Source organism: Dendropsophus ebraccatus, chromosome 1 (genome assembly GCF_027789765.1).
Source record: "Dendropsophus ebraccatus isolate aDenEbr1 chromosome 1, aDenEbr1.pat, whole genome shotgun sequence".
Taxonomy (NCBI): domain Eukaryota; kingdom Metazoa; phylum Chordata; class Amphibia; order Anura; family Hylidae; genus Dendropsophus; species Dendropsophus ebraccatus.
Window position 1 is genome coordinate 202253789 of NC_091454.1, and position 13386 is coordinate 202267174.

General features: G+C 44.6%; 1 protein-coding gene across 7 annotated transcripts in view; it reads left to right on the plus strand.

Annotated features, from left to right (window-relative positions):
- Nucleotides 1–13386, plus strand: part of SORBS3 (sorbin and SH3 domain containing 3) — a 40595-nt gene that overhangs the window by 8735 nt on the left and 18474 nt on the right. For all 7 annotated transcript variants that reach the window (XM_069944685.1, XM_069944634.1, XM_069944676.1 and 4 more), the window contains 6 exons: nucleotides 889–949; nucleotides 1776–1851; nucleotides 3393–3888; nucleotides 4960–5058; nucleotides 8939–8972; nucleotides 11573–11628. In XM_069944685.1, the coding sequence (XP_069800786.1) occupies nucleotides 889–949; nucleotides 1776–1851; nucleotides 3393–3888; nucleotides 4960–5058; nucleotides 8939–8972; nucleotides 11573–11628 (822 nt within the window). The remainder of the gene's footprint in view (nucleotides 1–888; nucleotides 950–1775; nucleotides 1852–3392; nucleotides 3889–4959; nucleotides 5059–8938; nucleotides 8973–11572; nucleotides 11629–13386) is intronic.

Below are 13386 nucleotides of genomic sequence, written 5' to 3' on the forward strand. Positions count from 1 at the left end.
AAAGTCCACTATAATGTGACTGTATGTCTATTATGTAATATTAACCTAAGGCTGTTGTGAAATTTATGAAGCCTAATATGTCCTATGTGTCATCATGGTTGGACTTGGCTACCTGCGTAGTGGATGGGAGGTGGTCGGGTATTTCTTATGGGATGATCGCATATGTCCTATTAGATCTACTAGAAGTACTGTATCCCTATTATAAGCACTAGAAGGATATGTTTTAAAGAATTCAGGGACCTTGTTGGATCTGGGCACTAGAAACCCATTATTATAATGACATTGGTTTTGTCAGTTTTGGTTAGAAGCATTAGCTAGGACTGGGGTTTACACCTAAAAATATACTGATCCATGTCTTCTGTGTCTCCATTTCTCGGCCCAATGATTTGACCCAATTAAGCCCGTATTCCACGGGTCGTTGGAGGAGCAAACGAGCGCTGTCAGCGCTCGTTTGCCGCTCGCTGCCGCCGCTATTCGACGCGGCTGCAGCGAGCGGGTGAGTGCGGGAGGGGGCGGCGGGGAGCTGCGGGGGGGCTGCCCGGGGGATCGCTAGATCGTCCGGGCAGCCCATAGGATATAGCAGCATCTGCTGCCGATGCTCCTATTCAACGGAGCGACGGCAGCAGATCGCTGCTATATCAGTCGCTTGTTTTTCAACATGTTGAAAAACAAGCGACTGCAACGATCAGCCGACATGAACGATGTCGGCTGATCGTTGCACTCTATTCCACGGAACGATTATCGTCTGTAGCGGTCGATATCGTCCGAAAACGAACGATAATCGTTCCGTGGAATAGGGCCACTTGTCTACAATTTTATCTATCAAAACCAGCAATATCCTATGATGAACTTTCCCATGTTTTCCTAACTTCCTCTATTCTCTTCTAGAGTGTTGACAAGCCCCGGGAATGGTATAAGAACATGTACAGGGTTCTGCACCAGATGTCAGGTCAGTGGTCATCTCATTGGTCTTCAGTGTCCCAAACAGAAAGTTCAATATTGTTTCAATACAACTGTTCTAAAAGGAGACATTTTTATGGAAGGGTAGTCACCAGAACCATGATCCTTCCCACAATGAACCAGTCACAGTCTAGGCCATTGGGTCATCCAAAGTCTATAGGTTAATTGTTAACCTTATAGAATGGCTGGTAAAAAACAGAGACAGTCATACCTTCCATGTACCCCCTATGTCTTGCTATTATGTTTAATACATTACAATGATATAAAGGACGGATAAAATAGAGTAAGGGCCGTATTACACGGCACGATTTGCCAAATAAGCTTACTAAGCCTATTACTCGTCTCGAAAATTGTGTAGCAAGGACTTAAGTGCCTTAAGTGTTAAATAATTGACTTTATACATACCTGTCCATGCTCCCCAGTGTTCATCTAGCTTCTCCCCGTTCCCCACAGCCGCCACTGGAACTTCAGAGCCGGTCTCTGAAGTAACAGGCCGCGCTCAGACAATCTATGTAATAAGGCCTTAAGACTGCAGGGTCAGACTACACTTTTGTTTGTAGTCTGTAACCATGGAGACTCATAGTTGTGTTTTGCAAAGTTGTTTTACATTTACTTTAGATATTATACAATAACTAAGGTATTTGTTCTTTAGCATAACAGAATGTCTTTTAAGTCATACATAACACCATTCACAGGTCAAGAGGTGGAGAGAGGATACAGAGGATGAATATTCCATATATTTATCTATCTTCTTATTTCAGTCACTGCTAACAATGTAGGAATTATACAATGAATACAATATATTTTTATTTCAGATTCTGAGGACAGTGATGGTGATGGTAATTGGTCAAAGACTGAGGATAACAATAATGACATTTTTACTGCATCCAAGTAAGTGACTGAGGTATACATAAGTTACTGGTTCTGTAGTACTATAGATTCACATGTCTATACTCTCATTTTGGGAAAACAACACTAATTGTAAAGACTAAGGGTACTATTACATTACTATTACGGCCGAATCGGCTGATTATCGTTCCGTGTAATAAAGAAAACGATCAGCCGATGATCATTGTCATCGGCTGATCGTTGATATAGGCTAGAACCTATAATTGTCGGGCGCTGACCGCACATCGCTACGTGTAATAGCGGTAGCAGTGCACGGCCGACGACTGACGATCTACGTTACCTATCCACGCTTCAGGGCTGCTCCTGCGGTCTACTTCTCCCCGGGTCCCGCGTGCTCTAGCTTCAGAGCGTCCTGCCTATGCTGACAGGCCACTCAGCCAATCACAGGCCGGGACCACCGCGGCCTGTGATTGGCTGAGCGGCCTGTCAGCTGACAGGCCGCTCTGAAGCTAGAGCGTGTGGGACCCAGGGACTGCCCTGGAGCGTGGATAGGTAAAGTATAACATCTAAACAAGGGCTGCAAGGTCATCTAGCAGATCGGCGCTCGTTTACAGTTATCCGCCTATCGGCCCGTCTAATAGTACCCTAACTGAAAGAAAAAGATAGTTAATGGAAAATATTGCAAAGCTTAGGGGTACTTCAGCAAAAAAATCTTTCAAATGAGCTGGTGGCAAAAGGTTCCAGAGACTTGTAATTTACTTCTACTTAAAAATCTCCAGTATTCTAGTACTTATTAGATGCTGTATGTCCTGCAGGAAGTGGTGTATTCTTTCCAGTCTGACACAGTGCTCTCTGCTGCCATCTCTGTCCTTGACAGGAACTGTCCAGAAATAGAAATACTGAATGTTATTCCTGTTGTTTCTAAACGTTAATTATACTGTTGGCACTAAAGTCAGTGCTTATAGATTTTCTCTTTTGTAATTTGTTCTTAAAAAACCTAATAAAAACATTGAACCAGAAAACCTTTCCTGCTCTCCAGACTTGAAAGAACAGCACTTTCTGCAGGACATACAGTAGCTGATAAGTACTGAAAGACTTGATATTCTTTTAAATGGTAGTAAATTACAAATCTCAGTCACTTTCTGGCATCAGTTTATTTATTTATTTTTAAGTTTTGCTGGAGTATCCCTTTAAATTATACATGACTAGGGCTTTGTATGTATCGTAGCCACCAGGTACCTCAAGCTTGTGGGTCCCAACACAAAGACAGTAACAGAGCCTCCATCCATCCATTTATAATACTGGTTCCTCTTGTGCAGAACAGAAGCCCTTGCATCTTCTTAGGTACTGGAGCCCTGGTGCGACTGCTACCTCTGTACCCCGTACAGTTACCCCTGTCCTTAGCAATGCCTAATGCAGTATCCTGTGCAATGTGAAGAAATGGGACACAGTCATATGATATGCTCTTTAACTAACAGCAAGTAGTCTTAATCTGTGTCAATGACGTTTAACCATCTAATATCGGTCGTATTATTATTTACTATATAGTGACGATTATTCCTATTCTTCCTTTCTGGCCATAGGTTTATAACAGCTGAGAAAAATAGTCAATCGGAGCTGCAGGATCCACAAAAAAGAAGTCAAGAACCTTCACATTTACATATAACTGTGAAGTCCACCATAAGGGAAGCACCAAGCAAGGCCAGCAATACCTTAAAGATAGAAACATCTCCACGTTCCTCCAAACCACATGCCACTACACTGCCACGTTCTTCATCTCGGCATCCATCACAGACATCTCCTCCACATTACTCCTCTAAAGTATCACATCATATCAGTAACATTAATACTGTCCGCTCCTCACCGAACCACAACACCCAGCAAGTGTCCAGTACCAGCAGCAAGAAACAGACATCAGAACCCGTCCCACAAACTTATTTCTTCCCCGATCATTCATCTCGCCATTCTCACAATGATAAGGAAACATCCTCACTGCATAAGTCTAAGTATTCTTCATCAGCAGGCCCCACCTCACACATCTTAAGTCCCACCTCCAGGAAATCCACCTCCAAGATGTTAGTAAGTACAGCTTACATTTCTGGGAATAACACTTGATTTGGGTTAAAGCTTAATAAAACAAAGTATTTTATGTAGATTTGTAATAACTTTATATTTGCACCAACATTTGAATTAAAAGGACACTTAAAGCGAATGTACCATCAGGCACATTCGATTTAGGTGTTACACATGAATAGAACTTACTAGGCATTGCTCCCACTAGCCAGAATCCTACTCCACACTGATGAGGGGCAAATACCTTGAAACAGCTGTCTTTGGATGGATACCTTGCTTGGGTGGTTTCCTTGATTGTAGACATTCCTTGGCTTGGTTGTTACTTCCCGGAGGAAGGTCTGGCTAGTTCACTGACGTTGAGACACATGATGGTGTCTCTGCAGGGTTCTTTTACATATTTGATTTCCCAGGGAGCAATGTTTCAGAATACACTGACATTGAGACACGTGATGGTGTCTCTGCAGTGTCTTGGTTGATCTCCCTGAGTTCAACCAGCATCCTTTTGCATGCACTTACTAGGCATTGCTCCCACTAGCCAGAATCCTACTCCACACTGATGAGGGGCAAATACCACGAAACAGCTGTCTGTGGATGGATACCTTGCTTGGGTGGTTTTCTTGATTGGAGACATTCCTTGGCTTGGTTGTTCCTTCCCGGAGGAAGGTCTGGCTAGTTTGCTGACATCGAGACACGTGATGGTGTCTCTGCAGTGTTCTTTTGCACACATGAATAGAACGGCGGCGGTTCAAAAAAAGGACCGGAACATTGACATGTTAATTCTTTGAGTGGAGAGGTGCAGGAGGTGTGCATGCCCTCCCATTCAAATAGATAGAAGGCAGGATTTGGGTCCGAGCCCACACAGGGGGGGGGTTCCACACGGAATTTCGGCCCTAATGAATGGTCCCTAAAGGAAATATCCATACAAGACTCCATACACTCCACAGACTTATAGTCTTGTTGATGTTATGTGCTAATAAGTTTCTATGATTTCGGCCTGGTACGTAATGGGCTAAGCCTGTACTGCCGATGTTTTGCTCCATAGACTTCCTTATACATCTACTTCCCCTTATCTGACAGGAGCAGCTGGAATCTGATCTACGTAATTTCACAGAGGAACTGGACAAAGACCTGGAGGCTCGACAACAACGTGCCGAAACAACACTAGAACAGTGCGAGGTAAGAAAAGTCTAATCTACCATAGCAAGTCTCTGCCGCCAAATAGAGAAGATGGAACCTAAGGTGGTTGACATCTGTTATGTAGTTACTATTATATTCAGAGACCTTAAGTCAGTACTGGGTCAACCAAATGGTAACGGAGATTATTGGTGCCCCAGATACCACTGACTCTTGTTGGGGTCCATTAGGTTCCAATAGCATCTGTTGGCTTGATGGGAATAATAGTGCTACGTACCAAATTGTTGGGCTTTGTAAAGGAGCATCCAACACAGGTGTGAACAGAACCTTACCAAAACTGACCATACTCATACTGAGTAAAATCAGCCAAACATACAGATTTCAGCAGGATCATACATTCACCTAATGTGTATGATGGCCTCCTGACTGCCCCCTGATGTCAGATCACAGGGAGTGAGAAAACAGGCAGGCATGTGATCACAGTACAACCAGACTCCAACCAACACAGTTTTGGCAGCAGGGTTTGTACTGGGACACTGCATATTTATTGACCTCATAGTTAAAGGGAGACTAAGCAAAAATATTCTTTTTGCTAATATATTGCTTTAATAAAGTTATATGACTTTGTAATATAACTTAATTTAAATATATATATATATATATATTATTTTTAATTTTTTTTTTTTTTTTTTTTTATGTACGTCCTTACTTCTGTTGAGTGGCAGCAGTAAGGGACGACGTTAATGTTTAATGTTTATTAAAGCAATGTATTAAAAACATTTTTTTCCGGAGTACCACTTTAAGAGATAACTAAATCAGGGTGCCCTCCCAGCCATGCAATCTATAGGGTATCACATGAGGCCCCCAATGCTTCATACTATTATAACAGCTAAGTGAGGGGTAGTGTGCCATGTCTGAATCTAGCATGTACCACATTATGCCATTTGCTTGGTGCTGTTCAGTTTTGTGGCTGCAAATATACTTTATTTATTAGAGCACATTGTAGCTGCCATGATTTAACAAGGGGGACACCCATACCACATTCATGACATGGCCCCCTACGTACCATGTGTCATTTATAATACTGATATTTTTCTGATATGTCAGAGGGGCCATGGGGTCCTCCTCAGACAGCGGGACCTAGGTGTGATGGCTTCTTCTGCATCCACCATAACGGCCATGGATCTACCTGTTGACGGACACTAGATGAGCTTACTTGGGTCCATCCGAACCCAAGCATGCGGTATTTGATAACCGGTGGCTAAAGATGTTGGATGCAGCCCTAAGGAGTCCTGGAAAACAGCCTAGGGTCTATGGCTGTATCTATATTTTCAAGGACTCCCTAGGGTTGCAACCAACTTCTTCAGCCACCGATAACCAAATACCGCACGCTCGGTTTCGGATGGACCTGAGTATGCTCGATTTCCGCTCATCTCTAATGGACACCATTTGAATTGACTACTTTATGCAGTAACTAGCTTTCCTTACATCCATGCCTATAGATTTCAGCTTCAGTCTTTGTTCTTGATACATGTGCATATAGATGCATTATCTCACTATACACCGGGATGGGGGCCTGGGCTGGTTTCATCTTGCAGTCAGTGTATTTTGGCATTTGCAAACATCAGGCCGGGTGAAATTACGTGTTTTTAATGACTCATTGACTTTTTGTTGTTTTTGGGTCTGGAGCAAAATGTTTTCCCAGTTCCCTTTGTACAGAGGTCTGATTTTTCTCATAGATATTACTATATAGGATCCCTGTAGGGTAATGTCATGTGATGGCATGATGCCATGGGGAGGGGGATTTGACATTTATGGGAAAGATATATATTTCAACTTGTTTTGGCACTTTCTTTAAAGAGATTTCTCTGGACATTTTTTTATTGATAACTAGAGATGAGAGAACCTGGAGCATGCTCGAGTCGATCCGAACCCGAACTTTCGGCATTTGATTAGCGGTGGCTGCTGAAGTTAGATAAAGCCCTAAGGCTATGTGGAAATCATGGATATAGTCATTGGCTGTATCCATGTTTTCCAGACATCCTTAGAGCTTTATCCAACTTCAGCGGCCCCCGCTAATCAAATACCGAACGTTCGGGTTCGGATCAACTCGAACCCGAACCTGGTTCGCTCATCTTTATTGATGACCTATCCTGAGGATAGCTAATACTATCTGATCGGTAGGGGTCTGACACCTGGAACTCTCACCCATCAGCCTTTGGCCAAATGAGTTAGAGCTGCAGTAACCCAGAACAGCCACTATACAACGTATGGCGCTGTCTGCTTCTGTCTCTTTCATGTTGAACCTCTGACCAGTCCCATATTGATAGGTTATCAATAAAAAGTCTAGAAAAAAACATTTATTCACTCATCTCTAATCTCAGGAAATGGAATATGATAGTCTGTCCCTGGTTTGTTAAACAGAATCTGCTGAAACATCTATTTTAGTTAATACTGTTAATACTGCTCCTCTTTTATTCCTCCTGGAAATATGAATAAACCAATCGGTCACTTCGTGTAGGGGAAACCCTACTTATTATTTCCATGAACAGCACAGCCCCTGCATTGTATTATAAGAAGCTTTATCCCCTAAGGAGTCCATCAATAGCAGATCAATGGGGTCTTACCCCTGGCATCCCCCGTCAGCTGTCTGAGGAGGCCATGGTGGTCGTGTGCTGCGGCTTCTTCATTGTTTACCTTGGCTGCAAGTTATCATTACAAATGTAATATTGAGGACAGGCTGGATACCCCCTTTAAGGGGGCTCTGGTGCTAATACTTATGGATGACACACATATATATCTGGATTGCTGTATAGGGCTGGGGGCTTAACAACCAGCGCCTGGTGTTCATCTGGGGTGGACTTTGAGCTCATACTTGCTTAGCTGCCAGTGTCTGACACATCAGTAGTCCTCCGGGGACATATTTGTGATATACTTGGTTACATGTGATGCTGTTCATGTGGCCCTCTTGCTATATATGCCCAATTGTGTATAACTTCCACTGTATGGTTTACATGAAGTCATTATCTATCACATTTAGGGCTGGTGCAACTAGTCATGTACAAGGTTTGTCATGACTTAAGGCCCTATTATAGGCCGTCTTGTGTAAAAGAAGACAACGATCAGCTGACATAAATTAAACATGAACATGTTGAAAGACATGACTTAGAAAGCAGCGATCTGCTGCCATCACTCTGCTATCTGCTATCTGCTATGGGCTGCCCGGACGATCTAGTGATCACCCGGGCAGGCCCCCCCCCCCCCCCCGCACCTCTCTGCGGCCCCCTCTGCACTCACCCGCTCACTGCCTGTGCATGTAATAGCGGCGGCAGCAAGCGAGAAATGAGGAGCAATGAGCGCTGACAGTGCTCGTTTGCTCCTCTCCGTTGCTCTGTGTAATAGAGGCTTTAAAGGGGTACCCCTCAGGAAAAATAAATCAACCGGTGTCAGAAAGTTATATAGATTTGTAATTTACTTTTATTTATAAATCTCCAGTCTTCCAATACTTATCAGCTGCTGTATGTCCCGCAGGAAGTGGTATATTCCTTCCAGTCTGACACAGTGCTCTCTGCTGCCACCTCTGTCCATGTCAGGAACTGTCCAGAGCAGGAGGGGTTTTCGATGGCAGTGCTTCTTCCTTCCAATCCTCATGGTGGGCCATGAGGACTGGAATTGAGAAGCACTACGCTTTGGGGATTTGCTTTGCTCCGGACAGTTCCTGACATGGACAGAGGTGGCAGCAGAGAGCACTGTGTCAGACCGCTAAGAATACACCACTTGCTGCCATGTTGGTCACTATACATTCTTGCTCTGTTTAGTTTAGTCTTTGTGCTTTTGCAGCCTGGAATGTGTAAATCTCTCTATATATAGCGTATGCATTGTGTTTGCTCAGATCTCACTCAGTCTTTGTCTCTCTCTGCAGAAGGTTGTATCACAGAAATATTCACACCGAGCAGGTAAAGACTATGGAATGTGTGGGTAAACCAATACTCATCTGTTCATTTACAGTCAATATAAGATTTACAGAAGGCGGTGTAACATGAACCCTATATGTGTTCTGTCTGTAATGTGATGGAATAGCAAAAGTATAACCACAGTGTATAGGGGGATTCAGGATTTCTATATGGAAGTTTATCTATAGATTTTCTACATTACACATTTCTTGCCTTCCGGCAGCTAGAGAAGTTGGATGCCGCCCTAGTGAGTCCTGGAAAACATGGATACAGCCATAGGCCGTGTCCATGTTTTCCTTGCAGCCCTAGGGCGGCATCCAACCAGGAGTTGGATGCCCAAACAGTTCGGAAAGTCCCCTCAAAAGTAATCAGGATGCATTGAGACCCCTAGTGGCTGCTAGAAAAATAGCTATCTGTGGGAGCCCAGATAAAGTAAATTGGTATTCCCATTTCATGAAAAATATATAACATTTTATAGCATATACTGCCAGGACATTGTAGTAGAGAGAAAGGAGAGGGGGTGCCTGAGGGGCCCTGCCCAATGTAGAAGTATAGTCTACCTGCAACAGTGGTAGGTGTGTAGAAGAGATATAGAGAACACTTATACTCATGTATAGACTCTAGTCTGACCGCCTTCTGTCCTGCAATTGTGAGCTAATCGTCTTGCTAGGGTAGTACAAGCCCCAGGCCTTGTTATCTGGGCTAAGCAGACTCCCGAGACTTCCCAGTCATCCTGCGCTGCGCAGTGGAATACGCTGACTTTCCGTAACTTTGTTCCACTGAGGTCAGTACCTGTGACAGCTGAGGTAACTGCCCTGCACGTTTAGAGAGGCTCCTGGCGGGGACAAGGTGATCCCTGTGTGGCTTCTCTACCCTTGGTACTTCCTTAGCACTGCATCGTAGTTGTGTTCCTCATAAGGAAGAACCTGTGGCTTGCTTGGTCCCTCCCCCTGTCAGGGGACCTGGCCAAAGCCAGGCCCTGGCTTGGCTTCAGCAGAGACTTGTCTGTCGTGCTCACTCTTACACTAAATACAGAATACTAACAACACTCCTCCCACCAGGAACCTTCCTACATGGATTCAACTAACCCTGTCTGTGATTGGTGGGGCTGTGTGTGCAGAGAGAGAACAGAGGATAGGGTAGCGAAAGGAGGAAAAGCTGCACCTCTGAGTGGGTGAAGAACAACATCTGACACACTTTAGTGACACCTAGTGGGAAAAACACTAACTGATGTGGATACTCCATCCCACTTGTGTGAACCCGTGGGAATTACCTTACTCAGGTGCAATAAAGGTTTAGGGGCCCGTACCAGGTCACTACACACCCATCATTCACACACTATGTACAATCACTTTAGACACCACTAACATACACAAACACACATTATTGACACAGACACTGACACACTTAGACACTAACACACAGTACTTACAGCTCAGTATTCTTCCATTCCTCTCTGTTGGGTTGTTCTCCACTCTGTAAGGTTGAGGACCTTTGGGTCATGTGATCAGGTCCTTCACCCTTTTCTCTCTCTGCAGGTCCTGCTCTGTCTTCTGATGTTCTGCCCCTCACTCTGCACTACAGTGAGCGAGCTGAACATTAGAACACCGGGCCCTTCTCCCTCTCTGGGCCTCTAGAGTCGTTCTGGGCCCGGCACTTGCCCCGGTAAGCCCTGTGCTGCCGCCGACCCTGACAGACTGTGAGTGCCTTAGAGGCATGTTAGGAGTTACACTGGATGGCACAGCAACAAAGCATTTACAGGCTTTACCTATTCTTTAAGTGACCCCCCTGGCACAGCGTTGCCTGAATCACACTGGTGAAAGTAAATGAAACAATTGAAATTTACTCTGACCAGGATGGGCTTCGGGTCAGGCCACTTGTCACCCCATTCACCATCATTAGATGCAATGCGGCGCCACAACCCAGGTCCCAGCCATAGCTGTCCTATAGCCCTAGCCTAAAATGGTTTATTATAATAAAAAGCAGCTGCCAGGAAAACACAGTTCTGTTCCTAAGGTAAAGCATCTCCTATAATAAGAATGAGGAGGGAGATTTCCCCTGGATACATTACTTCTGGATTAACCATTGACACAGAAGATTGATGGGATTTATTCAGCTGTCATAGAGATTACTATAACATGTGCTGCTGTCAGTTCACACTATAGCTATACACAAGCCCCAGTCACAACACTGCATGTTAACACTGGCGAAATGGGAACTGGAGAAATAAACTAGAAAATGCTATGACTGCTGGGAACAACACCTTGGGGGAATGTTTAGTGCTATGAAGAATGAATGGGGCTGTATTGGTATAGCACAGGGATGGGGAACCTTCGGCCCTCCAGCTGTTGCAAAACTACAATTCCCATCGTGCCTGGAGAGCCAAACATGAAGGGAATTGTAATTTTGGAGGGCCGAAGGTTCCCCATCCCCCATAGCAGGTTCAGCTCCTGAATGGTTCTATGTCATAGAGAAGCCAAATGGTTGGACTCGGTGTCCATTGGAGAACCTTACCTCTGATATGCTATCTATTGGTGGAATATCCCTTTAATATGGGTCTGTGACTATAATAAGTAATTGTAATCCCACATTTTATCCTGCAGGTGGCAGCCCTGAGCCGAAAGGAAACAAATCTAGTAGGCAGTATACAGAGGAGCCGGTGAGTGATACAGACCTATCTTGATGAGTCTATATGATGTGTGTATGTTGGTGGAGTCCATATACGTTCTACATATTACTATGAGGAACACTTGGCATACATAGAGTGCCATGTTAGCTTAGCAAAATAGCAGACTTTTAGCCTCTGTCGGGTAAATAGGGGTCAAATGGCTTTTGTTAAACAGAGCCGGACGCTGCTTAATGCAGTGTGAACCCAGACGGGTTATCCAGGCTTAGAAAAACATGTCTGCTTTCTTCCAGAAACAGCTCCACCCCTGTCCTTAGTTTGGGTGTGGGTTTTTGAAGCTCGATTCCATTAAAGTGAATGAAAGTGAATTGTAATACCTGAGGACAGGGGGTGGTGCTGTTTTTGCAAGAAAGTGGCTGTTCTTTTTCTAATACTGGATAACCCTTTTAAGCAGTGTCTGGCGGATGTCTACATCATTGGGAGACACTGGCGTTTCCATTCAGTGTATACCTATGATGGATGTCCCTTATCGCCATCTGTCATACATAGGCTTCCATGTTAAAAACAAATCCTATACCATGCAGTAAACCTTTGTTATGGAATCCACCTCATTGAAATGCGCCTGCAGAAGTTGCATGCCGCCCTAGGGAGTCCAGTAAAACATGGATACAGCCTATGGCTGTATCCATGACTCCAAGGACTCCCCCTAGGGCTGCATCCAACTTCTGCAGCGACGAGGAGTGAAATACTAAATGTTGGGGTTTGGAGAACGTTGCCGAACCCAAACAGTTTTGCATCTCCAGTCAACACTACTAGATATCTAACGTGACCATGATGAAGCCGACTTTAACCTGACATTATGTCACTGAAAATGTCACGTTAATAGCTTGCTGCATCATGGTATGTAATGCGGAGAATGACAGGTTACAGCATGCTATATCTGTAGTATCATACACGGAAGGAGCAGTCGCACAACACATTCAGCTCTGCTACACCTGTAGGCATGGGAATAGGTTGGGGGCTGATGGCAGGGCCCAACTCTGACTAACTGGATGACAGCAGCCTGAATCTAGTAAACACCTACCCATGTGATGTGGGGAAAATAAGGATTTGATACACTGGCATCTTTGCACGTTTTCCCAACTACAAAGAATGGAGAGATGTGTAATTTTTATCGTAGGTCACGTCACCTGTGAGAGACAGAATCTATTAAAAAATTCCAGAAAATCACATTGTATGATTTATAAATAATTATTTAGCAGTTTATTACATTACATTTATTACATAAATATCTGATACAATAGAAAACAGAATGTAATATTTTGTGCAGAAACCTGTGTGTGCCGTTACAGAGGTCGGCCGTTTCCTGGAGTGTCTGACCAGGTTTGCAGACACTGCAGCAGGGATTGTGTCCCATCCTCCATCCTCAGGTCTTTCAGGTTTCGGGGCCTTCACTGCAAGAGACTAATTCCGGGGTTAAGACCCTAGTACATGAAACGATTATCGGCCATTACGGCCGAAGACAACGATGAACGATGTCGGCTGATTGTTGTCTGTCAACATGTTGAAATACAAACGACTAAGATAGCAATGATCTGCTGCCATCTCCCCGTGGAGCAGGAGTGGCGGCAGCAGACCGCTGCTATCTCCTATGGGCTGCCCGGACAATCTAGCGATCACCCGGGCAGCACACCGCAGCTCCCTGCGCACCCCTTCCCCCCCCCCCCCCCCGGCTCTTACCCGCTCGCTACCGACACGTGCAATATCGGCGGCAGCAGCGAGCGGGGAGCG